This window comes from Siphateles boraxobius, unplaced genomic scaffold (assembly GCF_051911475.1).
Source record: "Siphateles boraxobius isolate OS27281-9 unplaced genomic scaffold, OSU_SipBor_1 16, whole genome shotgun sequence".
In the NCBI taxonomy this organism is placed as follows: domain Eukaryota; kingdom Metazoa; phylum Chordata; class Actinopteri; order Cypriniformes; family Leuciscidae; genus Siphateles; species Siphateles boraxobius.
The window spans coordinates 4,759,810-4,787,500 of NW_027508766.1; the positions used below are offsets into that span (position 1 = coordinate 4,759,810).

The window sequence follows — 27,691 nt, forward strand, 5'->3', positions numbered from 1 at the left end:
TGTATCCGAATTGTGTTGCACAATGATGAATAATTTATTTTTTAACCTATTTCTCTTGTTGAATAATTAACAGGTTTTGTTGTAAATTCGCTACCCGAACAAACATGCAATATTTTCAATCTTTTTTTACTCGTAATGCATTTTATTTCCACAGATATATTATCAAAGGCCTTCAAATGAGAATAAACATGGTGAATTTTATTGCTGAATTTGCATTTTCATGCATTAACAGCCACGATCTGCTTGAATCAGGCAGCGTTGTAACATGTGTACATGATGTTTATCATAATTTGGTAACACTTTACAATTAGATAAAAAAAGTTTGTAGACAAACTTTAAGTTCTCTTGAAAAAGCCTAACTAGAAAGTTTGTTGTAGTTTTAAAAGCTTGAAGTTTGAAGGTTTTCAATTGGAAAGTTTTAGTTTAGTAAGACAGACTTTGTTTAGGCTAGTAAGAAAATGTAACTTTGCCAAAAGAAGAACTTTTATTTTGAGTAAATGTTATTTTTAAATCAGCTTCAGTGAGATATTTAACCATATTATCATGCTTAACACTGCTAATTTGAATAATTGTAATGCGATGATCAGATATCTAAATCAGAGAATATCATATGTTTGGGCAGTTGGATTATTTATTTTTAACAGTGGATTCGGGGCACTCAAAGGGCACCAGATTAGTGAATTTATCTTTAAAATGTACAAAATTTTCTTTCAGGGGCACATGCCCCCGGACCCCCCTAGAGGTACAGAGATCCACCAAACGAAAATACTGTGGTAACACAGTAGACTATATGATGGTCTATGAAAAATACACATTTTATTATCTTATTAAAATACATGATCAGGATTTTACCACCTTCACCTCATTTTAAGCCAGGAAAAACCCTGCATGTGCAATATAAAGTACTGGACAACTTTATTTTTTTCTGCTTTATTGCTTTAAAATAAATAGCATATTAAGCCAATTAAGCAAAAATCTGTCAACAAAAGTCTGAAGAAAAATAAAACTGGTATTACACTCGACATTCTGTCCCCCTCACTTTTGAAATGATGGCTACGCCCCTGGTAATACTTGTACACACACACCATGGCCATGAAGAGTTCCTGCAGTACTGAACTTACCATATCTGCTTCCCAGTCTTCATTTGTGTTTGTAGATCTTTCCTCTGTCCAGTCCTCAGTCTATGGTGGAGATAACACTCAAACTACATAGATGATGACTTTTGTGAAATGTGTTATTAGGAGGTTCTTCATACCTGTACGGTTTGGCTCTGTGCTTCATTGCTGGGTGTAAAAGTGCTGTAATCTTGCTCTTCAGCATACTCGTTAAATACTGTTGGGAAGCTGCTCTCAGTGGACCAGGGCCCGGCTGATGAGCTCCATACTGAAGGATCCGGCGGAATCACTGCATAAACGGGGTCCCTGCCAAGAGAACAGGGACAACCGTGCTGCTGAACCATTACGAATAGAAACACTTTTAAAATCCACTTTAAGCTGTTTTGTACTTACTGAAGTAAGTCTTCATCTAAAGCCGAACTCCACTCGGTGTGTACTTCACTTTCCATTTAACGTTACAGGCAAACTCAGCGACAAAAGACTCTGGATGTAAAAAACCCCCACAATATTCACATTAAAACGTTAGCGTAAGTATTTTTATTAACTTAATTTATACCTGACAACACACTGATTTTAAATGACGATAGTTATATTTCCAGTAAAATATGAGCGCCAAAAGCAGAGTTAACGAAAGAGCACATAAACTAAACCGAAACTCACACTAAACATTAAAAGAGCTGGTCTTGATGGCCAAATACGTAACCGTATACACAGAGTATATGTAATTAAATAAATTAAGAGAATAATTATCTTTTTTTAAAAAGGCAAAGACAACTGGCGCAACTTTCATGATATCGTCTAAACCAGTTTTACTTCCGGTGTTACAATATATCCAGTTCCTGAAATATTTGGTTCCAAAATCAGTTCCTGTAATATTTTGGGTGGACTTGACGTATACTTGAAGACTATTCCCAACCAGGGGTATATGGAAAGATTTAAATGTTGCTTTGCAACAAAAATATGTGACTAATGATAATTCGTCATGATATCCAGTAGCCTATAATATATGATAACAGGAAAATTATGATGGGGCCGTGGAGGCTGGAAACATGGCTATCAAAATAATCTGCAGAGAATATTTCCCACCAGGCTAGTTTATATACTTTGTATTAAGCCACAGATACGTTTGTAGAGGTTTAATTCAGGCACTTGGTGATTTGAGAAGCGTGCACTATTTTCAGTTCCATTATTAATTTTTAATTAATTTGTTACATTTATCTCAAGATCACGACCACAATAGAGCGATATCATTTTGTGCCACCAATTCTCATTTGCTGCGTCCCAATTCGCCTACTTATACTACGCCCTAAAAGTATTTTTGTGAAGAAATAGTACATACTTTTGAGTGTGTACCAAAAGAGTAGGCAAGCTTTGGGACATACTATCACGTCATCTTTAACGGACAGATCTGTTGCGCGCATCCTGTCACCGTAAACTGCCCTGTCAATCATCTTGTCACAGTTAAAATCCTCCATTCAATCTAATTTGATTTCCTACCGTTTCGGAGAGCACTTTCATCTGCCAGTCGTGGGACTTTCATGCGGAGACTCTCCTCATGTGTTTGCAATTTGAATATAATGATGCATTTAAAAGGTAATGACTAAACGTTCACAAAAGTTCACAATGCTGCTGCAGATGCAATATAATGTCGACAACGTTGAATAAATAAAATTTCGTCAGGTTAGATACTGATAATTAATCACTCAAACCACTTTATCTAAACCTCTCTACATAACCGCTGGTCTCGCGCGTTCTCCTGTAGTTTTTTAACACTTTTCACTCGTGTTTGTAGTTCTACCCGAATCATTCCTCGTCCAATGTGCGATTGGTTGTGGGCAAGAGTGTGCATCGATCTGCACTTCGGATTCTGACCGGAAATAGTAGACCATCCGGCTATCTTTTGGAACACTCATTTCAACATACTACGATTTGGGACGTAGCCTAGTAATTCTGTTTTCGAATACTATTTAGGACGGATAGAATGCGAATTGGGACGCACCCACCAGTGAGTGCCACCAAAGTCTTTAAATTGTCTCTGGTGCCACCCAGTGGAACCAAATATTTCAAGAACGGATTGTAAACATCACGTGACGTTGCAGCATTTTGGAGTTGTGACCTGTGATGTGACCGTTTCCTTTTTTCATTTTTTTTCAAAAACTAATTGAGTTTATTTATTTATTAACACGTTGTTTGCTAAATCAAATTGTTTGTCGGAAATATATCCTAATCCGAGTATTTTTATGCTGTCAAAATCAGTTGTCACCGGGGGTGGATTTAGAAAATCATTAAGCAAGAAGCATTAATCATTTATTCTTAATCTCTATATTATCTGCATACTAATTAAAACCAAATACAGCCACAAGCAGCAATCTTTGGGGTCCAACCACTGGCCCAAGTGAATGATTAGAGAAATGTAGGCTACCTTAAGATGTGGTTTTATTCAAGTTGGAAAAGTCCATCTTGTATTTTCACTGAAAGTTAAAGTTTGATGAAACGGGCAACAGCAACACACAGGTGTCAAAAGGGGCAAATCACTCCCTCGTACTGTTAGGCCCTGTCTCCATCCAAGCGTTTTTAGCCAGCTGTGGGCGCTTGAGGGCGTTTTGCGTAGCGTTTTTTTTTTTTTTTTTTTTTTGAGATGCTTGCTTGCTGTGATACAGAATATCCGCTGAAGTGTTACTATCTAATTTCACAGATAGTTTGTTTCTGTGTTGTTTCTATAAAAATGTCCATATAATGTATTTGGTCTGGCTCTTGTTTTAAATTCTTTGTTCCGTTATTGCTTGTTGTTGTCATCTGTTGACAATGTGCAAGCCAAATGTGATGGTTGGTCGGTGTGGTAGTCTATTTTGTCCCACTTCTCCTCCACTGTGACCTCCACTCCAGGTAAAAAGTGACAGTGATGAGCTCTGCTTTTTACCCAAAGTTGAATATTCTTCAACTCTCGGCGCTTCAGCATGAAATAGACGCTTAGCGCATTACACTCCTGGGGTTTTAAAACAATTTGAAAAATACACCAGCTACGTGAAAAAATGCTTTGGTGGGCATGGGCCTTTAGATTGAAAGAGAATTAAAAAAAAAAACTGTATTAACCCTTTCATGCTTAGAGATCACTACAGTGGACCGTTATTAAAAAATAATTTTCTTGAATTTGCACGGGTTTTGATGGCATAATTGCACATCAATCTCTACAGTGGATCATGGTGCATCATCCTATACATTGCCACCAGGTTACAAGCCGTTGTGTGTCGATTTTTTCCCCCTCCAAACCAAGATGGCCAAGCCTGACGTTGTCATACTCAAATTCTAGAATGTGAGTCTGATACTGCTCCATTGGGCCAGAGAATGTCTAATAAGGGGAGAACTTTCAGTTAGTAAACTTCCGGCTTCTGAACTGGTTGCAGTTCCACTCTGGTTCCATATAATGCGCCATAGGGCGCTCACAGGACGAGTGCAGAATGAATGGAGGTCAATGGAGCTATACCCCTCAAAAATCCACTTTTCTCAGGATATAATTTTTTGTCTAGTAATTTGAATGTTGTATTCGAAAGGAGATGCAAAGAAATTACTCATTGCTGGGTGTTAGATTTTTTAGAGTCACTAATTTGCTTTACAAAGTCTTTTAAAATGTCAATGACGTCATACACATCGTTCCACCAGATACTGCTTTACGGCAATCCTTCAGTCACTTTGGTGCTTTCGCGCTCTGCACTTTCTTTTCTCTCGACGCATCGACAACACAGCTGACACAGGTAAATACACGAGCTAGAAGAGTTTTTGTTTTGTTGTCTTAAAAGACCACGCCGAAAATACACACACATTCTGGTCCTGCTTCGGATGCCACGATGCCATCAAGCGGTATCTCTGGTCGTAATCAGTCCTTCACTGACCAATCAGCGTTCATTAGCAGAATGCTAGCGTGTAATGGGCAACAACCTGTAAGAAATCGAAAGGACATAAGTACTTGTTCATTCAACTTTCGACCTATAACCCATGTTGAACTTGCAAAATCTACAATCAAATCTGAGATTTCTCAATGGCAATAGGTTGAAAGAGACAAATTTAGCCGTCTAGCTCCATAGATTATTTAGCCTCTAGCTCCTATTCATTTTGCACTAGAGATGCGCGGATGGGCTATTATTTCATCTGCAACCGCATCACAAAACTCATCATCCGTCCGCCATCCATCCGCACCCACGTTTTTGACCAATTTTCCCACCCGCCATCCGCTGATAGCCTACAAGGCGCTACTGATGACAGTCGCGAAACTGGAAACTGCCTGCCACCCGCCCGAATTTAAGTAAAAAACTATTTTTCGTCACGTCATCCGCCCGAGCCGCGGTTTATCCGCGGAGTCCGCGGCTATAACCATAGACATCATATAGATAGACGCCCTATCGACCGCTACTGCCTATTGTCGCGGACGAGCCGTGGGGCCGCCATCTTAAACCGGTCACCCGCTCCGCTCAGTGTAATCTGTTTGGCTGGTGCAATGAGCTGCCAGCGTATTTAATTAATCATATCTCACTGAAAACCGAACTGATTTTCACGCGGGTTTTTTTGCTGCAAAGGTCATACACGTAGCTACGATACAGGACACATTGAATATTTTGTTCACAAAATACAACTAATAGTACGGTAATGTTAAATGTTAAATCTTACTTGTGTAAAGTGATCCCCGAGTGATGGTCCGCCGATTTGAGCAGGAATATGCTGAACAGTGCTCTGAAATCTACTGCTGCTATGCAACGCAAATAGGAGTATGACCTGCTTAATATGGCGGCCGCATTTCTTGTGCCACAGCGGCCAATAGGGCATCTAGTTTCTATATGATATCTATGGCTATAACCGCCAATCGCGCATCTCTATTTTGCACTCAGGGCGATCACCCCCAGTGGAACTCTGGTGGAACTACAACCCAAATTCGGTACAATAGGATAACTTAATAGGGAGTGGCCAGGCTTTCCATAGACCGGCTTTGATTTGGCTGTGATTATGGGGCGTGTGTCAACCGGACCAGGAAATAAAAGGCCTCTGCAATCAATAGGATAGACCTAGAACCAATCAGAGCAACGGAGTAAGTGACATATGTTGAGAGATTAAAGTTGATAGATTAAACTTTTTCCGAATCCCGTAGGAAGGACGGCAAAAACATCTTTCCCATCGACAAATGCCTTGAACTCGGTTCTCTGTTCCTCTTCTAAAATTAATGCGCTGTCTATATAACACACGCGATAGCTGAATATACACAACTCAATTATCCAGCGGCAGCCATGAATTCAACCCAAGCGCTCTGATGACGTGGATGATTACGTTACCGTTGCTCATCTGTCCATCATCGCACATTGGGTTCAAGGAAAGTAATTTACAAATGTGTTTGATGCAGCTCGGTATACGCAACAACGGAGGATATTAGAAGACATGTTTGTCGTAAGTTTTATTGTAAAAATATAGGATATCAACATGATGTAGTTTTTACTTCATTGCAAGTGTATGACATTTGGTATAGAAATAAACAATGGTAATTAAGTGCTTTTCCTAAAAATGAGAAAGAAAATACAGGGTATTAAAACAATATGAACTACAAATAAAGTCAGTTTGTGAGTTTAAATAGATGCGTTTTAGTCTGAATTAGGTAAGATGTGTGCTTCAATTTCAGTTTCCACAAATCCCTTCACTCGATTGGGATGTTCTCTTGTGTTCTGTGTGTATCTGCAGTAACTTTTTTTGACTGTAAAGAAATGTAACTAAAAATAAATGTAAATATAAACTTGTATTATTAGAATGTAATTTACATTATTTCAATGTATGTGACTTGTAATGCATTACTTTACTCATTTCATCAAAAAAGTAATCTGATTACGTAATGCACGTTACTTGTAATGCATTACTTTACTTGTTGGATCAAAAAGTAATTTGTTTACATAATACACTTTACTTGTAATGCATTACTTGTTAGATCAAAAAGTAATTTGATTACATAATGCACATTACTTGTAATGAATTACTTTACTTGTTAGATCAAAAAGTAATCTGATTACGTAATGCATGTTACTTGTAATACATTACTCGTAACATTTAAAAAAATCTAAATTACATAATGCACGTTACTTGTAACGCATTACTTTACTCGTAACATCAAAAAAGTGATCTCATTGTGTTATGCATGTTACTTGTAACGCTTTACCCCCAACACTGCTCATTTCAGATGAGATTGAAAACACCTGATCACTAGGTTTTCTCAGAGGAGGGCTATGTTAGAAATGTGTCCATCTGGAACATAATCAGAATTATCAGCTAATAAGGTTAAATTGACATACTCTGGTAGACTGGAGGGAGCCTCTGAGTGGTTTCCACAGTTGTACCATGACAGGCTGTAGAGATTTCTGATGGAATCACATCCTCATGGTCTGATATTAAAAATACGCAAAGTTCAACTTGTGTGAAGTTCAATTGCCTTTGCAATATTTCACATTTGTATTTTTGGTATTTAGTTTTCACATGATTTTATACAATTTTATTGATTGGTTTGTTAAATAAACACAATATTGCTGTTTTATAATTGTATTATATTTAATACAGTATATCTTCAGTTTAAACCATAAACGCATGCTGTCCACTCAAGTGGACATCTGAAAATCTCTTTGAAAATATGTGTAAAAAATGCCTTGTTTTTCATGCCTAAGAGCAATAAAAACACATAGGAAGAAATCCTGACTGAGGTAATCATAATTCATTCATGAAAGGGTTAAAATTTTTACTGTCGTAAGGCACGTGATCATAATATGTGGTGTAGGCCTAGCCTATGTGTGGATTCATATTCAACATTTAAATTGAGACGAATCGCATCAAATCACTGGAAAATGTTCAAATGAAGGTGAAGATTTACAGCACAAAATCTTATTTATCGGAAGCATTAATCTTAAGGCCCTTCCCAGCAAACACAGAACGTTGTCTCAACGTACCCAACCTTCTAACAACGTTTTAACAACATGACCAAAAGGTTGCTATAACAACGTTGTGTGGGGAAGGTTGTTACAGCGTTGTCACAATGGTGACATTGAACCACGTACGATAGACTGTCTGTGTTGCCGTTGCTAACTATAAGTAACTTTGCAACTACATGTCAACTAACTCTCATTAGAGTATTTGTGGACTGTCTGCTTAATATCTGCTAACACTTTATTTTGTTGGTCCCCCAACAGACATTCTACTGACTATAAATAACTTGGCAACTACAAGTCAAATTATTCTCCTAACCCGAACCCTAACACCTAACCTAACAGTCTACTGACAGTCTACTAATACTCTAATGACAGTTAGTTGACATGTTGTTGCAAAGTTACTTATAGTTAGTGGAATGTCTAAAGTGGACTATCGAAATAAAGTGGAACCTTATTTTTTTTTATTGACTCTTGTGTATGATCTGAAAGCATTGTTTGATTTTGACTACAGCAATTGTTTGACTTTTAGAGAAGAGTCAATGGTTTTGTGAGTTTAGTTTGAACATTTGAATGTTTAATGTTGTGAGAAAATGGGTGAAGGTTTTAAGAAATGTGTCTTAGCAATTGTGAAAACAGTAAAGAAAGGTCAATGCCTGTGATGTAGACAAAGTCATCAGGCCGGACCCAACATGATTGATGCTCTGATTTTGATTGTGAGTGTAACATGCTTTTCAATTAGAGTTTTTTGTGTTGGACTACAGTATTTTTACACTATGCAAGTGCTGAATATTCAGACATTTATTACGTACTACAATATTCAGTACTTGAGGTGCATACAGTGTACAATTTATTCACCTTACTGTTTGTTACATAAAACTTCAAAATGTATTTACTTTGTTGCAATACTACTTTTTTTCTGTAACTGCACACTTTGGATTCTGTTTGGATTATAATATTGAGCTGTGTGTGTGTATATATGATCTGAAAGCATTGTTTGATTTTGAGCAGAGATAAAATGGTTTTGAGTACATTTTTTTATTTTGACAGAAGAGTCAGATGTTCTCTGAATGTAGTTTGAAGATTTGGTTTTGTGTTTAAGGTTTTCAGAAAGTTGGTGATGGTTCCAAGAAATGTGTTTTAGCAATTCAGGAAAACTGTAATATAGATTAAAAACATGCATAAAAAATAATATCAGACAAATAACAATCTAATCAAGCATGATCTTTCATTTCAAGAACTTAGAGATCTCAACACTGACTCAATCTTAATAAAATGACTAAATTACCATAATCTTTCACAAATAAACATCATAAATGTTAAAGTGGAAGGGTTATTAAAAACATATGAATTTTCAGGGAACGTGCCAACGAAATCCCCAAATATTTGGGACAAATCGAATACTGTAACTTCCCCCAGGAACGAGATGCATTGGCTGAGGGACAGCGACCTTTTGCTCAGGTTGATCCTGAACCCCAGACTTTCCAAGTGGCTGAAGAGCAGATATCTGTCCGCACATAGTTCCTCCTTCGATTGGGCTAAGAGCAACCAATCGTAAAGGTAATTCAGGATGCAAACTCCCATTCGTCTCAGGGGAGAGGTCGCACCCATGCATTTTTGCACCTTAAACTTAATAGTAAACTAACTTAGGTTGCTGTCCTTGGAGGAGGCTCCAACCCAAGGCTCGGCTTGAGCTCCAATTAAAATCCCTGTATGATGGAATTGCGCATAAGAGGATAGAGATAATTTACTGGAGGAGAAGGGGAGGAGGGCGGCTGCCGGAAGAATTTGTCAATGGGATGACGTGTGTCAAGTCCAGGTTCAGAAAGTAAAATTCCTCCTCAGTATTTTGTTCCAATCACCTTTGCTAATTAGCACAGTTTTCCAGCCAGGAGATAGAACTAATTAGTGAAATCAGCTGGCTGAGTTAATGGGTGGAATAAACAAATGGCAGGACTTTTACTTTCGGACCCCTGGAATTGACACCTCTGCTGCTTATATAGTACACTCGTAATGATGATTGACAAGACTGAATGTTTAGGCTCCTCCCGAACCTACATTTGGAACTTCATTTTATTCATAGAAAACCTTCTATGAAGGAACATGCATATCTCCAGAACATTGCGTTTATTATTATTACTGTCCATTATTAGCTTTTGAATTTTGTATCCAATCAGCACAGATTTGAACGCACAACAGCGTTTAACAGCACATTTTTGCTTTCCCTTCTGCTTTATTTGGCATTTTGCAGAATGTGTAACATATTTTTTTTATGGTCATCAAGCTATAGTTATAAATCTTCCCGCTGCTTCCTTTTTCTGTGTAGTCTGAGACTTAAACTGCACTGCTACAATAAATCCAAGTGCATCATCAAGGGATGTGTGGAGAAATGTGGTCTGACTTTGGACAGAAAAGGAAGTGCAGAAGAGAAAAGAAAACCAGCAGCACAGAGAAATATAGGTTTGCACGTAACGTTAGTCAACATCAGTATTTAGCATCACGACTAGTTTTTCGGTCTCAGAGGGTGTGATATATGCTTCTTGTTACTGTGCATATGTGTCATTATTTAAGTGTTTGAGAGTAATGGAGCTGCAGCAGCGTTTTTCTGTGTGTATAAATGAATATGAAGAGGGTGAGGGAGACAAAGAAAACAGGGAGACACAGAAAAATGATGCTGTTAAAACAGAAGACATTTATCAATCTCTGCAGTACCCACCAGCAGACCAGGGAACTATTAACTGTACAACACTGTTCTCAGGTAAGATAACAGAGGATGGATGGATGGAATTCAAGCAAAATGTTCATGAAGTTTACAATCAGTGTTTCTCTATTAATCACTATTACTCTCTGTTTAACAGAGTTTTCTGAAAGGAAGTATGTGTTTTTACTGTTTGCTGTGAACATACTTATCTCAACCATCATCCTTACTATTGTGGGCCTAAATTGTAAGTTTCATGACAGAGCATTGGAAATGTATTGAGCTACTAATAGAGAAAAAGTTTTGTGACAGTAATGGTTTAAATGTAGTTTGACAAAATATTTAAGAATAACATGCTTTTCCACCCCTTAGACTCTCACAACAAAGAAACACAAACAATAAAAGGACAAAAAGGTTAGTTTTGATTTTTATTAACTGATGAGAAGGAACTAGTTTTCAGTATGCATGTGTGAAACATCCGTGGTTCCACACATATGTGTGAAACAGATAAACTATTTCACACAAACTTCATTGACAGATTATATCTGATGCGTTACATGTATGCGTCTAAATGTTCACACATTTGATTGTTATTAATTTTGGTTGTCTTGTTCATCATCTTATGAGCTACAACTGAAAACTGAACTGTTAAAATCGCTCTTGTGTGGTTTTGCTCTAAAACTGTCCTGGCATGCAACAAATATTAATACAAAACAATTTCTGTCAACTATACCGATCTTTAATACTTAATGTTCTTTTTTATCCTTTAGAAGTGTGGCTTCTCTATGACAATGTGTTTTATTTGTTCTGGAGTGACAACAGTGACTGCAAAACTGCTGGGAACTTCTGCTCTAAGAGGAATGCCAGCCTTGCCATGTTATCTGTGTATAACAAGGTGCAGCAACTATTCATCCACTTCTCTCTCTCTTTTTCTGCATAAGTACACTATATTCTTTAATTTGTGCTGATTTAGGTGAAGAATTAGAAACTGATGCAAAAAACGGAATGGAAAATGCATTAACAAACAATACCAGTAGCAGTAGTGGAATAAACACAATATTTAACAATGCCTGTAACATAAAAATAATAATAAATGTTTAAAAACATATTCCAAAATGAAATAATAAAGTGAACATTACTGAACATGAGTAAACAGGTTTAAAACAGTAATTATATTATTATATACAGAGCTTATGAAGATCATGTCCGATTCTGAGACTGGGTTGAACACTTGACTGGTTCATATACTGAATCCATAATTTTACCTGATAAATTGGTTATTATACATTTTATGGTTATAGGCCTAGCTGAGTAGGTGTAGCAGAGAGGGTCTGAGAGTGGCTTAAAGTATACTATATTACTAAATTAAAATTAATTAAAAGTGAACTTTGTTGTACACATGTTCTTGAATGTTGTCTGTGTACATGGGCAGGTCTGGTTGATGTCAAGAACCAATGGAAAGCAATTTCTGGTGTCAAAAGCCTCATTAGACGGATCTGGAGACAGTGCTTCTATATTTGGGGTAATGCACTTAAATGTTTTAATTTTAAACCATTAAGATATTTGTGAAAGATTTTTTCTGAACAGGCAATTACCAAAATTAGACAGTTGAAAAGCTTTTAATGCTGTTGGATGGTTGTAACACTTCAGAGCAAAACAAATGGTATACTGTATATGATGAATGACAATCAGGCTCTACAGTTTATGTGTGTTGGTGAAAAAAAAGTATGTGTAGAAAAGATGAGAAAATTCATTTAAGTATTTTAATATGAATTATATGCGTTTAAATTTACATTCTGTGAACATAATTTTGATACATTTCCATAAAAAATATATTTCTGACTATGTTCTGGTTGTGCCTCAGGATCAGGATGATGATGATGATCATGAGTGTGGCATTATGACGTCTGATGTTGATACCGATCATGGAGAAGGATTTGTGTGTGAGAGGGTAGTGAGGGAACTCACATCTTCACTAAAGAAGGCCTGAGAGCTGAAACATCTGTTCTTTTCCGCTTGTGTAAAATAAAACAACAGAAAAACACTGAATTCAGAGTCCGAATAGTTTCATTTAAGAGTAGTGAGGGAACCCATATTCAGAGTTTTTGCAGACTTCGAACTTTCATGAATTTGAGATTCGCATCATCTTGCCTACTTCTTCCCCAACCCCTTTTCTGACGATCCTTGTCTTCTCAATCAGCACTTGTCCTCGTAACTCCATGAATTTTGAATTTAAGCTGATTTAACTTAAGCCTTTTGAATTTAATGTATGAGCGGTTCCATGTGTAAAAGTTCAGCTTCCAGAGAGCAAATAGGCTATGCATGTTGGACTTTTTTTTTAAATAACATTTTCTACATTCAGTTTATATGTTATGAAGTTTTACTTGCATTAAACTTTTCATATTGTTTCTTGCTGAATTTTGCTATTCCTGAATGTATAATGTTTAATGCTTTATTAATTTGTGCAAGGCAAAATTCTTCTCTGTAGCTACTAAGAATAACTGTGTTGTCTTCAGAAGTTAGAGATAAGAGGTTGTCTCCCTTCAAGGCTTTTAATTACTTTTTAAAAAGCAGTACATTTCAATTTGCTTTTTCTTGCTTTAAAAACACTTGATGATTTTTTATTTTTTTTGCAAATGGAATCTATTACTAAAGTTATTCAATAAATTCAGTTAATTTCTTATGATAACTTGGTTTATTGTATTTTTCTCCTCTCCTGCTTCTGCCCCAAGGCCGGCAAAAGAGTTAGGCTATCTTTCTAAAAGTGGTATTTCCTCAAGGTAAATTTAAACGGATTTAAATGCTGGGGCCACGCCACAAGTTATTTGGGCGAATTTCTCCCCTTCCAACAAATGAAGTCCCGATTTGGTTCTACAGATTTAGAATACTGTAGCCTACTGTTTATCAGGTTTCCCTGTGGTCTGAGGTGTGTGGAGAACCTGCTCGGAAGAACGTCGGAGCATCGTAAATAGTAGATCTCGAATCGTAGTTATTCAACATTCAGAAATCCTGATGTGTGGGGGGAACCCGACCCGAGGACAAACCTATGGGGACAAAAGGCGCACGTAGGCTACTCTTTTGATTGTCAAGTGGAACGAAATGATAGCTACCCAATCAGAAAGCGAGCTAACAGAAGAAGGAAGCACAAACGCAGTCATGGCGCAGCACAGAGAATGGATATAGACATCAGAGAGATGTAGGATCAGCTTTTCGATTTGTGGCAATGTTCTGTCAAAAGCATTCGATAGCAATTTCTTCCTGCCTATCGTCCGCAATGTTTATTCTGAAGTCTCGAGAGATTTTGCGAGATTTCCCGTTTTCACAGTCGGAACTCTGGTTGAAAATCTGTTCATGTGTCTTCTTCACATCGCGGCACACCACACAAAGGAACACAACTGTTAAATCTAGCATTATTTGCCCTCATGTTTGTGGTAGGCCTATATCACATTTTAAAAATCTTATAAGATTTTAAACATCTTTTGGTGTGGCCACAGCATTATGCAAACACCTGATAGAAGTCCTAAAGTCGCATGAGAGTTTTATCCTGGGGTTTAGCGCCCCCTTCCTGTAATGTTCTGAAGTGTTGAACTGTTTTAACCGTTAATTGTTGCAATTAAATAATAACAAAACGTACATCGAACTATTAACATCAAGCTGGTATTCTCACTTTAATATTCAATTAAAATGATGTTGTTATTATAGCCACAATGTTTCTATTTATTTACTGTCTCCATCCTAGCAATGTCGGAGCACGTTAACTGGTGATCAAAAGAATCAAACAGCGCAACAGAACAGACTATTAATCAGGTATACATAATCTTTTGTTGTTGTTTGTTTGAGCGCACTAGAACTTTTGTTCTTTCAAAAGAAGTGGCATTAAACAAGCTTGCTGGAGCGCTAATATCAAACCGTTTCAGCAATGTAACGTTAGGCCTATAGCGTTTATAGTTGTTCAAATTAACGTTACCTGTAGCTCATATTTTCTAAGTTTCACTTACCAGATTTAAATATCAGCAGCAAGACACTGTTCATGAGTTTGTGTTAGCTTATTCCATTTCTAATCGATTTTAGTCTTTGCTGTAGGGATGGAATCAGGAGATTCTCTGTCACGGTGGCTGACCTCTGATATTTTCATCGTGTTTGTGGTGTTGCTGTTGCTCCTATTGCTTGTCATCTTTGCTGTATGCTGGCTCATGAGACGACATCACAAACAGGGACCAACAGAGTATTAAAACATACACAAACTCATGCCTTCACAGATAGGCTATATGTTTAGTATAAACAATTTTTATCCCACTTCAACTTACTGTAGGGGTGCTCATTCATGTTCCTGGTGATCCTGCAGAGTTCAGTTCCAGAACTGGTCCAACACATCTGTTTTTTAATCATCAAGTGTTCCTTAAGATCTTAATTAGTTATAGATTACTAGAGTTAAACTTTGATAGAAGGTAGATCTCCAGGAAAAGGATTGAGCGCCCCTGCTATTTATGCCAATTCTCGCTGACGTTATGACTGACCTTGTTCTCTTCTTCTTAAGGAAAATGGCTGAAATAGAGATTACTCCAGTTGATGCTGCAGACTTGGGGAACTCAGCCAGATTCACCCTGAAGATTGTGACGGAGCAGACACATGCAACAGAGCTTGTGGAGATGTTAACTCGTAGAGGTTGCTCTGTTGAGGTTTCAGATCGCCATAGTAAACCCTCTGGCTCTGCTGTTAAAGATGATGAGAACGATCAAGATTTCACTGATGCGTTACAGAATATATAAATCATTGTGTAATTTAGGATTTTTTTTTTAATCACAGCATTTAGTTTTCTTTAATTCGATTATACATAATATAACTATGTAAACAAATGAATTTGTTATTTTGTGTACAACAAGAACAATGACTGAAAGAGATATCACTTTTTTTTTATTATTATTGGAAATTGGAGTTTACTCATAGGCTCCAGCATCCCCACAACCCTAAACGAGACAAGTGGTTTGGAGATTCGATGAATACATCTACTCAGTCTAAATGCTTCATACATTGGTCTGCAGTATCTGTAACTTGAAAATGACACAATGAGGGTTAAAGTAGTGTTACATTTTGTTGGAGGATTTAATTGGCTATCAATACACATACACAATCAAACTAATGTATCGAATTAGATAAGGGTTCAATGACATTAAATAAAAAAAATGTTACAAGCATGTTAAATAAAATAAAGTTTTTGAGTTCTTGACTCAAAACTCACAACAAATAAAAAAATGCGCACGTATGCCGCCACATGTAAACATGCATTAATGTAGAAAATGGAAACTTTTAAGTGAGTAAAGTTGTGTGATTGTAACAAATGAAATTAAATGAGAAAAAAAAGCTATCTTCATGTAATGCTTGCTGATGAAATGCAAACATACTTGTGATTTCAACCACTTAACGGCATCGTCAAAAGCTTTTTCATTCCGTTTACACTCTAGTAATCCTTATCCTCAAAGAACAGACAGTCCACTGCAAGTGTGTTCTCTCTTTCCACAAATTTACTGCTGTCTGACACAATGCACTCAGGGTCAAATGTGTGATGAAGCGCCACTAAAATGGCTGGCTTATTGTCTACAGAGAGTTAGTGATGTGTCCTCCCGTATCGAGGCTTCGAAGCGTGTGTCGAGTTAATCCGGGATGATTTCTGTGAAGCGCGTATCGAGGCTTGTGTCGGTGACGTATGTGGTGACGATTGAAGCCTCGCGAGCCGCCTGTACCACGTGACTGATTCAGGAAGTGGTTAGCGGTTTGGCGGTCTATTTGATATATAAAGGCCAGCAAAATGCAATGGATTCCACCTCACATTTTGTGGACTTGGGACTTTGCGAGTTTGTTAGCGATCTATTCAAGCTTTTTTTTTTGCGATGGAACCATGCGATGTCATTATAATCACACTGCACGTTATACATTTATTGTCCACTTGATGGCACAATAGAGCAAATGAAACACCATGAAGGTGTATCTGCACATGAGTGAACGCTTCAAGGCTTTATGAAGCTTCATCTCGCCATCACTACAGAGAGTAAGAAAGAGTAGATAACTGTCCGTTATCCAGTATATGTGACCATTTTATATAAAGGAATGAAATGCAACATCTCCTGTAAACCATTTCTTACCTTTAAAGGGACATTGTGTGGGAATTTCTCTCATCTAGCGGTGAAAGTGTATTTTGCATTCAAACAAATTATGCTCTCCAGCGCCTCGCTTTTTCTAATGCGTGTTGCATCTACGGTAGCTGTTATGTACCAAAAAGCTTCGACAGGATGTCTTCTAATAGCACTTCTTCGAGTTTTCCTTCGGGTGAACAGGTTTGTTATTTCAAACAAATTGCAACTTGACTCCTCCGTTTCTGCTGCTTTCAGTTATGTGACGCTGGCTCTGAACGAAAACGCGTTGTGGAAACGTATTGGCCTAGTACTTTTTGACCCTCTCTGCTATTATAGTTTTTCAAGATGGGGGAACGACATGGAAGCCTCCGTGGACCTACCCGTCACATCTATATAAAGATAATACATTTTTCGTTTACGAGGATAAGTCAGATAATTGGCAGAGGTATTTGTATACCATTGAGGACGTATTTATGAATAAAAATATTGATTTTAGATAATAAAATACCTAATAAAGTACACATAGTACGTTTAATGTCTCTGAATGTGGTGCCAATGTCAGTTCCAGTGCGTGAAACAACTGGAAAGAAAACTAAAGTAATGGCCTTGTCAAAATGTCTGTCATTTGCCTTTTTCAACTTGATTAAAGGACCAATCTTCTTTTTAATTTAGCTCCTGATTATATTGGGAATGTCTTTTACACTGGAAAAAACATGATAGGGATATAGGTTAGGCCCAATCAGCTTGAGGAAAATGGATTAAAATTCAAAGAAACTGCTAATTGAATACAACACAACTACATTTAAAGCATTGTGCTATTATGTATATAATTGTGAAGTTTAAAAGCTTTTCAATTTCTTCAAACTGTTATTATAACTTGATAATATAACAGATCAAACACACTGCTGTGTTGAATTTGTTATTTCAATTGGCACTGAATGTTGTTATTATTGGCCTTAAATGGGATAGTTTAGCCTACAACACCTTCATTGTTTTAAGCATGTATGAATTTATTCCACAAAAACTAATGTTGGTCAAAATACAGTCTCAATCATCATTCGCTTCCATTGAATGGACAAAAAGCACTTGCAGTGAAAGTTTTGCTGTTTTTCTATAAAATAAGCTATATTCGGTGTTATGTGGGAGACTGTTTTATTAGCCTCTACTAGATAAGTAAGAATAATAAAGTGAAGTAAACAGTAAGCTGTTTGCACTACAGAACAAACGGTATTCATGGTTGCAATATTAAATTAAAATAATATGTGATAATACATAGCAACATCAATAAGTATATTGCACACATATATTTGCACATCTAGTTTTTATCTGCACATTCAAGTTTAAAATGGCTTTGCCCACTCTTATGTTAAATATATGTTTGGAAGTAGGCTTGAATTGTATACAATTATTGTGCGATTGGTTGATATATTGATTTTGATCTCAATAGTTATTTCTGGGACAATATATCGCGCACCAAAAAGTAGTTATCGTGACAGGCCTAGCTGGAAGATCACAAAATTTGGGTTTTGAATTATGTCTACTGGAGTAGGCTATAATTGGCTAGGTGACATCAAGATTGAACTAAATAAATCCATGGGTTAAATGTGTGGCTTATCTGAATTTGCCCCATATGGGCTTATTTAGATAGGGGAGACATGGAAGCCATGGACAAAACCATATAGGGCCCATATGTTATCCCCACCATGAAATGTTGACTGGTGCTGAAACTGCAGTTTCCGTAGGCCTACTGCTTATTGTTGAACCATGCAGAGATTATACTTGCATTTAGCACCGTGATTCACTGCTGCTCAGTAATGCACCATCCTTGAAACATATTGCACCTTGAAATTACACAGAAAGACGTATGAATAAATGAACGTAATAAATCAAAACTCGAAAATAATGCATATTTACACATGAAATAAACCGTGAACAGCATTATTATGCCAAAATAAGAAATTAACCTTTGTGCATCAAATAAAAAAAGTTACAGGTCCATAGTGGACAAAAATGTCTGTGTCAAAAAACTTGAAGCTTGGGAGCACAGACTTAAGTTTGATCTCATTTTAAAGAAGACCCATAGCAGATTATTGCTGAAATAAAAAAAATTGTCAAACCAAAAAAAAATTATAGGCTATATGTTTAAGTTTATGGAAATTAGTTTGGAACATTATTTTATATTCAATTCAAATTTATTTGTATAGCGCTTTTCACAATACACATTGTCTCAAAGCAGCTTTACAGAAAGTGCATTTCGGAAATGTACATAGAAAAATACAGTTAGTTAATCATGTATTAATTTATGGCATAACATATCGCCGGCTTTGAGTCGTCTCTTCACAGGCGTCGAGTCGTCTCTTCACAGGCGTTGGGGCATCTAAAGTCTCCGTGAGAGGCTGGATACAAACTGGAGCTGACGAACGCTATTTACCTCGGGACTAGCGTCCCGAGATAACAGCAGAAAGGCAGATGGGAAATAATTAGCATAGCTGATTTTCATAATGTTAATGCATTCGAACTGATTCAGCAGTAGTATTAAAGGTTAAGCATTAAGTGAATGCTTGGTTAAAGAGATGCGTCTTTAATCTAGTTTTAAACTGGGACAGCGAGTCTGAGTCTCGAACAATATCAGGAAGGCTATTCCAGAGTTTAGGAGCTAAATGCGAGAACGCCCTCCCTCCTTTAGTGGACTTAGATATCCTATATGAAGCCTTTATTTTATGAAACATGTTTAACTCTAAAACGGCTAGAAAATCAAAGCCATTTCTAAACAAGTTCCAAATTTGAGGTTGATATTAGAGGGCCGATTAATCGGACCGATTTTTGGCATTTTTTAATGAATCGGCATCGGCCGATTGTGCTGCAAATTAGGCCGATTAATAGGCAGGCGCATGCATATCCATAATAAAGGCTAGATGTCTCGTCTGCGCTGCTGGCCAATGGAGGTCGACGTCCGCACCTGGCGGCCATCTTGTCACAGGCAGCTCGGTCACTCACAACATTGTGTTTTATTGGTGCACGTACTTTTTAAATAATTTTAACTTGCTCAATTTTCTACAGATTTTCAAACGGTTAGGTTTGTTATAAACGTCAGAGATGTAGTTATCACACTGTATACTTATGAATAATAATTGTATAAATAATCATCCAGAATTATAGCCACGTTAATAACGTTTGTAAGAAACAAAACTGTTTGTAAATCCGTCAAGATTTCACAGAGATAAAGAGTATTTGTCTTCGTGCTGATCACTCATCTTACATCAGGTACCACCATGGGTACCACAGAGCCCGCCAGAAAGCTTGCCTGTGACAAGATGGCCGACGGTGATGACGATAGAGACTCCGCCGTAAGACATCTAGCCTTTATTAAAGATATCTATGGGCGCATCTGGGTGCAGCTAAGTGATGAGTGTGGATTCGAACAGGAACACGTGAAACTGCGTCTTGCTGCAAGCAGATTGTCAGTCCCCTTCAGCCTGCTAACTTTTTGGTAACTTCCTAAGAAACGATAATTTTCGTGTTTGTAAGCCTTTCCTATTTAAATATTGATGCGCACGTAGACTGAAAAGTACCCGCTTCTCTCAGTTTGGTACACGTGTTTTGTGTGTGTGTGTGTGTGTGTGTGTGTGTGTGTCTGTGTGCGCACGCGCAATACACATCCAGATCGCCGCTTCTCACAGCGTGCGAATATAGGGTGGATTCTGAACTGAGAAGCAGGGACGTGCACAGGAATTATGAGGGGCAGTTGCTCTGACCTGAAAAAAGGGCTTCCTGTACATTCAGTTGTGCTTCTTGCTCGTATTCAGTTCTGATGGTAGGCTACGGGCAACTACGCATGATTTGAGGTATGATTGCGTAAAGGGAACAGGAATTCCGGTAGGGAACAGAATCGACTGCTAAACCCAGGGCCGATCCTGAACTCCCCCTGGGGCCCTAAGCAAAAGGGGCCCTCTACCTGACCTGTGACGCCATGAGCTATGTAAACCATTTGCCATTGCCACACAATCACACCTGACACTTCAGTGCTCCCAATACAATCCTCCCTCCTTTAAACAAAACAGTCAAAGAATAAGTACAACAATATAGAACAGAATGAGGTTCAAACAAACAATATTTATTGAATAGAGTATTTTCTATAGAATGTTAACATAACAAGTGAATATTAACGTAAACATAAATAAGAAGAAAATAATAAATTATAACCCTGAGCTTTGGCTTTTGGGATTAACTTTGGTTCTCTCTACAGCCTGGGTATTTTCGGCATCAGTATAATTTTTATTTATTTATTATTATGCATGTTGAAGCAATTCTTGATTTATGGTTATTATTTACCGAGGGATGTGCATCCATATTGACCAGTATGTCCAGCTAATCAACATTTTAAATTCAATATAGCCTATAAATCAATAGTCAATCAATGTCAAATTGTCAATACATTGCTTTCTATCTTGCATAATTAGTGCAGTTGTTTAGAGTTTTTAACTACACTGAGACTAGATAATCAGTTTCTTGTTTTATAAATGTGACTTTGATTGGGAGTGCCATCATTCACGTGCATGTATTGTACAGTATGTCTGGTCTCCACATATTTCTGCTTGAAAAATGCGAGTTTCATTTCGTGCACGCGCATATGAACGCACGATAACACACGCGACGCGGTTATGTTTTCCGAGCTGCAGTAAACAAACACCGTTGCACTTTGTCGTTTATCAAAAACAAACGTAATAATTTTTTTTATTTTACTCTCACTTTTGTCAGGCACAAAGTGATGTAAGAGATGCACTGCCTGCCCAGCTAGGTTAGCAAGACCGAAAAACATCAAACTTTGCTGACATCAAACTTAGAGAGGAGAGAACACAAGTTTACCTGATTGTTGTTCCCGCAATTCACTCTCATGGGTTTTTTCTTCTTCCTCTTTTCGTGACCAGAAGGATAGTTTCGCTTCATTTTGTCATGGATGTTGTACACATTAATTGACACGCTATGACACGAGATGGAGGCGGGGCCTTAAGTAATTTGTGGGGTCTTACGCACCGGTCGCGTGCTCGCTGCAGCCACGTAAACAGTTTCCCCTTCCCTTACTGACTTTCACTTTCGGTGCACGAATGGAAGTGAATGAGGCTTTGCGATTTAAAAAAAAATAAATAAAAAATGTATCTAGGCCTATGTGAAATTCTGCAGCCATTGTACGATTTTTTTTTTTTTCTCGGAAGGGCAACTTGAGTCGAGAAGGGCATATGGGCAGTTGCCCGGGCAACCTGAGCAACCCCCCTGTGCACGTCCCTGCTGAGAAGCCTACAGTTGAGACAATTTTTGCGGTTTGATTTTTCACACAAAAATAGATACTGAAAAGAAGTGAATTTCCACATGACATTTCCTTAGCTTGTAGACAAAGATATTATCAATCAGTAATACCCATACGTAGTTTATATTTTCCACAATTAGCTCATAAAAATAATGTCACCGATGTTAAGGCCAAGGGTTATTTACCACACTCCGGAGGAGCAGACACCAGAGGCAGACAACCAAGGTAAGTTTATTAAAAATTAAAAAGGGACAAAAGCAGGGGCAGGGACGTTCGTGGCTGTGGCTTTGGTGCGATACGGGGAGGGGAGTGCTGGTAGGTACTCTTCCGTTCTTCAAGTAAGTATATCCCTCTCCTGGTGGCTCATGGGACGGGTAATGGCTCTTCTCGTCGTCAGACTCGTTGAATAAGCTCGTGGGACAGACAGTGACTTCTCTCGTCAGTAGACTCGTTGAATAAGCTCGTGGACCAGGCAGTGGCTCCTCTCGTCGTCAGACTCGTTGCAGAAGCTCGTGGGACAGACAGTGACTTCTCTCGTCGTCAGACTCGTTGGATAAGCTCGTGGGACAGACAGTGAAAAGGGTACTTTACCAGCCTTCGCTCTCGTTCTAGGTAGATTAGAACGGCGCCGTTGGGAGAAATAGGGAGGCTGGACCTTCTTTGGCGTGGAGTACAGTGCTCGTGAACGGTGGCAATAGAGGTGCGTTGAGCTGTTCTCCTCTGCACCATACACACAGTCCCAGAGACCTGGACACAGCTGAGGGGACAGATCAATTCGAAAGAATCTTCAAAGTTATGGGTCAATTTTATCTGTCAGAAACTCAGAGAGAACACAGTTGTTTGATCTCACCGCACTCGTGCATAAATCACTCTTGTAAATCTCCACACGTGTTTAGTTCACGCTTTCAGACACTGCAAACTCACTCGTTTCTCTTTTCTTCATAGGATGGATGAACCAAAGCATAGTGGACTCAGAAGATGAACATAGATTCAACGATCTTGCCAGCCGCTACTGTTACTGTCAACAGGATAACACACACTGCCCACAAACACAGGTTAGTCGTACACTGGTGATGGCAATCTTCACATGTGTCTTTCTCCAAAAGGTGAATCATAAAAGGGGTGCACTTAAATTTTCCTCGGTGAATCGCGTGAATCCTGCAGCGTGTTTCCACTCTCTTTCCTGCCAGTCACTCTCCTTCCTCTGTGAAGTTTTCTCACTTACTTCGTTTCGTTGCTGTTCGTGGTTTCTTTAAAAAGACTCACTTAATGAGCATGTCTCGGGGGGGTCACCATAGAACACCTTGCAGGTCTTAAACCTCTGCTTTCTGCACTTGTCATCGCCGCAGCTATAATCCACTCGAACACTCCTGTAGAGCTTTCCTACTGCCAGAGCATTTTTCCCCGCCTTACTGTGCTTCAAGCCCCTCTCTTTATACTCCCTTTTCCCGGACACATGATTCAATGAAGCGCTACTCACTGGCTTCAGCTAGCGCTTGTTATGGTCGGCGGCCATGACAGGTAAACCCTGAGCCGGCCCGGTGTTACACCGGCATTTCTTCCCCCTAGAAACGAGTCAACATTTTTTTGGTTCCTGGGTTGTTCACCCGGTGACAATAAGGTGTTTTTTGTGTCAACTTTGTCTTAAATGTAGCCTACCCATTTTTGTGCAGTAAAATTTTTCCCCACTGATGCCAGCAAAACTCCACGGGTGTACACAGTGCTTGGATTTGTAATTTGTAATTTGCAGCACACACACACACACACACAGACACACACAGACACACACAGACACACACAGACACACACAGACACACACTAATTTATCCAAAAGCGAGTATTTGCTTTATAGGCCAAACTTGAGAAATTGGGGCCATCTGGTAAAATTTTTTAAAAATTTATATTTTGAAGCCCTGCCAACAGAATGAAAGCCTATTAACAAAGATTGCATCATTTTATAGTTAAATGGCCTTGGGATTAAACAATGTTGTTTTAATTGGTTTCAATGTTGACATTTTTGTCCAAAAGGTGCTGAAAGGAACTATTTTGTGGACCTAGTCCAAAAAAGATTTTTTTAAAGGAACTGGGGTTGAAATAGTAAAATTACAATAAAAATACAGACCTGTGCCAAATTTTATGCAGTTAGCATTAACAAAGGCAAAGTGACACAATCAGTGACAGACGGGATCATGGGAATTGTAGTGAGAATGCATAGACACCGTGAAAACTGAGGACCTCTAGTGTTTAACCCAGGGAACAACCAGACACTGTGACATAAGCTCCCCTCTACGGAGCAGCTACCAGACGCTCCAAGACACCACACAAAACAAAACAAGAGTCCAGGAGGAAGGTGGAACGGTGGAGGACCAGGGGGAGGGATGGTGAGCCAGGTCCATGAAGGGGAACAGGAACAAGGGGTGACGGCTTAGCTGGCGGCCAGGGCGAAACAGAGAGTCCATCGGGCGGCCAGGGCGGAGAAGACGGTCCATCGGGCGGCCAGGGCGGAGAAGACGGTCCATCGGGCGGCCAGGGCGGAGAAGACGGTCCATCGGGCGGCCAGGGCGGAGAAGACGGTCCATCGGGCGGCCAGGGCGGAGAAGACGGTCCATCGGGCGGCCAGGGCGGAGCAGACGACCCATCGGGCGGCCAGGGCGAAGCAGACGACCCATCGGGCGGCCAGGGCGGTGAAGAACCCTCGGGCGGCCAGGGCGCTGAAGACCCCTCGGGCGGCCAGGGCGGTGAAGACCCCTCGGGCGGCCAGGGCGGTGAAGACCCCTCGGGCGGCCAGGGCGGTGAAGACCCCTCGGGCGGCCAGGGCGGTGAAGACCCCTCGGGCGGCCAGGGCGGTGAAGACCCCTCGGGCGGCCAGGGCGGTGAAGACCCCTCGGGCGGCCAGGGCGGTCAAGAACCCTCGGGCGGCCAGGGCGGTGAAGAACCCTCGGGCGGCCAGGGCGGTGAAGAACCCTCGGGCGGCCAGGGCGGTGAAGAACCCTCGGGCGGCCAGGGCGGTGAAGAACCCTTGGGCGGCCAGGGCGGTGAAGACCCTTCGGGCGGCCATGGCGGTGACGACCAGGGCGAAGACGACCACTCGGGCGGCCACGGCACAGGAACAGCACACACTGGCTCCGGCTCCGGGACAGCACACACTGGCTCCGGCTCCGGGACAGCACACACTGGCTCCGGCTCCGGGACAGCACACACTGGCTCCGGCTCCGGGACAGCACACACTGGCTCCGGCTCCGGGACAGCACACACTGGCTCCGGCTCCGGGACAGCACACACTGGCTCCGGCTCCGGGACAGCACACACTGGCTCCGGCTCCGGGACAGCACACACTGGCTCCGGCTCCGGGACAGCACACACTGGCTCCGGCTCCGGGACAGCACACACTGGCTCCGGCTCCGGGACAGCACTCACTGGCTCCGGCTCCGGGACAGCACTCACTGGCTCCGGCTCCGGGACAGCACACACTGGCTCCGGCTCCGGGACAGCACACACTGGCTCCGGCTCTGGCTCTGGAACAGCACACACTGGCTCCGGCTCTGGCTCTGGAACAGCACACACTGGCTCCGGCTCTGGAACAGCAGACACGGGCTCCGGCTCAGGAACAGCAGACACGAGCTCTGGCTCAGGAACAGAAACTGGTTCCGGCTCTGGAACCAGGGACACAAAAGGTCTGAAGGGCCCTTCCAGGATCCGTGCCAGACGCTCCAGATAGTTGGTCGGTATTCCCCCGGCTGCGAGAATGGGTATCTCCTGATCTGTCTCTGGCTCCGGAACAGCAGATACTGGCTCCGGCTCTGGAACAGCAGACACGGGCTCCGTCTCAGGAACAGCAGACACGGGCTCCGTCTCAGGAACAGCAGACACGGGCTCCGTCTCAGGAACAGCAGACACGGGCTCCGGCTCAGGAACAGAAACTGGTTCCGGCTCTGGAAACAGGGACACAAAAGGTCTGAAGGGTCCTTCCAGGATCCGTGCCAGACGCTCCAGATAGTTGCTCGGTATTCCCCCGGCTAGGAGAATGGGTATCTCCTGATCTGTCTCTGGCTCTGGAACAGACACTGGCTCCAGCTCTGGAACAGCAGACACCGGCTCCGGCTCAGGAACAGCAGACACCGGCTCCGGCTCAGGAACAGCGGACACCGGCTCAGGAACAGCGGACACCGGCTCAGGAACAGCGGACACCGGCTCAGGAACAGCGGACACTGGCTCAGGCTCTGGAACGGACACTGGTTCCGGCTCTGGAACAGCAAGCACAGGCATGTCTAGGATCCGAATCAGATGCTCCAAATAGTCCATCCGTGCCCTCGCGGCCACGCGAATGGGCATCTCCTGATCCGTCTCTGACCGGGTAGACGTGACGTGGACAGTCTCTGGCTGAGCTGACGTTACGTGAACAGTCTCTGACTGGGCAGACGGAACCTGAACAGTCTCTGACTGGGCAGATGGGACGTGAACAGACTCTGACTGGGCAGACGGGACGTGAACAGACTCTGACTGGCCAGGCGGGACGTGAACAGTCTCTCGACCACCTCCTCCACTGCGACCTCCACGGGTCCCGCGAAACTTGACCAATCGGGTCCCCTTAAAAAACTCCCTTCTCTCCCGCTCGGTGGCTGGGGAAGAGATGTTACAAAACATACCGCTGGATTAGGTGTGACAGAGTCCTTCTGTCAAGGAACACACACAGGAGGCAGAAAATCCAAAAGCAGTAGTTTAATATTAAAGGGCAATCCAAACTCGTAGTCATCCAGGCAGGGGTCAAAAGTCCAATAAGGCAATCTAAAACATAAAGTACAACCGAGAACCAGTAAGATACAAATACCAGCAGTGTGGGGACATAATACAAGAACTCCGTGACAAACACTGAAACAGACAGGGTATATATACACAAGTGCAAACAAGGTGATGAGAAACAGCTGTAAGGCAATGAACAATCAGTGACAGACGGGATCATGGGAATTGTAGTGAGAATGCATAGACACCGTGAAAACTGAGGACCTCTAGTGTTTAACCCAGGGAACAACCAGACACTGTGACAGTTACATTACGTAGCTGGGCTTGTTTGTTTGTTTGATAATAAAAAAAAGAAAGAAAGAAAGAAAAGAAAACCTATTTTGGCAAATGTAAAGTCCCTTTCGCACCAAAAGGGAAATGAATACGCCTCAGGCTGAAGGAAAGGCAAATGCCAATCAAACAAATATTTCAACTGTGCTGCCATTCTGTTTTGCAGAATAGGACAAGAGTTCAACACTCTTACATCAGCAATAGAAACAGAAACCCAATTGTGATGTTTATCTAAAATAATTTTTGCTTATTAGTATTGAATCATCAAAGGTCACCAGCAAATGCAATGATTTATAAAGTGAGTTTAAATGTATTATTTAACATATGTAATTATTGCATGTTTGCATAATATTCCGATATTCTTGCATATTAAAGTTTCCGTTTCACTTTTTACACTTTTTGAGGATTTTTTGTTGTTGTTGCAAGTGAGA

At 40.5% G+C, this 27,691-nt stretch overlaps 3 protein-coding genes and 1 long non-coding RNA gene across 5 annotated transcripts in view; 2 read left to right on the forward strand and 2 right to left on the reverse strand.

Annotated features, from left to right (window-relative positions):
• Positions 1 to 16,402, reverse strand: part of rnf214 (ring finger protein 214) — a 27,796-nt gene extending 11,394 nt beyond the window's left edge. Inside the window, exons 1-6 of one of the 2 annotated variants that reach the window (XM_077231257.1) lie at positions 16,157 to 16,402; positions 15,272 to 15,467; positions 14,753 to 14,940; positions 1,509 to 1,598; positions 1,256 to 1,421; positions 1,122 to 1,181 (exon numbers count right to left, since the gene is read on the reverse strand). In XM_077231257.1, the coding sequence (XP_077087372.1) occupies positions 1,122 to 1,181; positions 1,256 to 1,421; positions 1,509 to 1,564 (282 nt within the window). In that variant the 5' untranslated portion in view covers positions 1,565 to 1,598; positions 14,753 to 14,940; positions 15,272 to 15,467; positions 16,157 to 16,402. Of the gene's footprint in view, positions 1 to 1,121; positions 1,182 to 1,255; positions 1,422 to 1,508; positions 1,599 to 1,775; positions 1,962 to 14,752; positions 14,941 to 15,271; positions 15,468 to 16,156 lie in introns of those variants that run through there. The other variant, XM_077231256.1, reaches the window with a different exon arrangement.
• LOC143739099 (uncharacterized) lies at positions 10,391 to 13,081 on the forward strand. The gene is made up of 6 exons (XM_077231261.1): positions 10,391 to 10,814; positions 10,915 to 11,001; positions 11,127 to 11,168; positions 11,525 to 11,649; positions 12,187 to 12,276; positions 12,625 to 13,081. The coding sequence occupies exons 1-6, from the start codon at positions 10,640 to 10,642 to the stop codon at positions 12,742 to 12,744; spliced, it is 639 nt and encodes a 212-aa protein (XP_077087376.1). The 5' UTR covers positions 10,391 to 10,639; the 3' UTR covers positions 12,745 to 13,081.
• On the forward strand, positions 13,943 to 15,965 carry LOC143739100 (uncharacterized). The gene is made up of 4 exons (XM_077231262.1): positions 13,943 to 14,090; positions 14,494 to 14,561; positions 14,838 to 14,979; positions 15,292 to 15,965. The coding sequence occupies exons 3-4, from the start codon at positions 14,840 to 14,842 to the stop codon at positions 15,521 to 15,523; spliced, it is 372 nt and encodes a 123-aa protein (XP_077087377.1). The 5' UTR covers positions 13,943 to 14,090; positions 14,494 to 14,561; positions 14,838 to 14,839; the 3' UTR covers positions 15,524 to 15,965.
• A 4,576-nt stretch (positions 16,403 to 20,978) lies between the features above and the next one.
• On the reverse strand, positions 20,979 to 23,751 carry LOC143738932 (uncharacterized). The gene is made up of 2 exons (XR_013204088.1): positions 23,115 to 23,751; positions 20,979 to 22,947 (listed from the first exon to the last, which is right to left on the reverse strand). It is a non-coding gene; the product is annotated as an uncharacterized LOC143738932 (long non-coding RNA).
• Between the last annotated feature and the right edge of the window lie 3,940 nt (positions 23,752 to 27,691).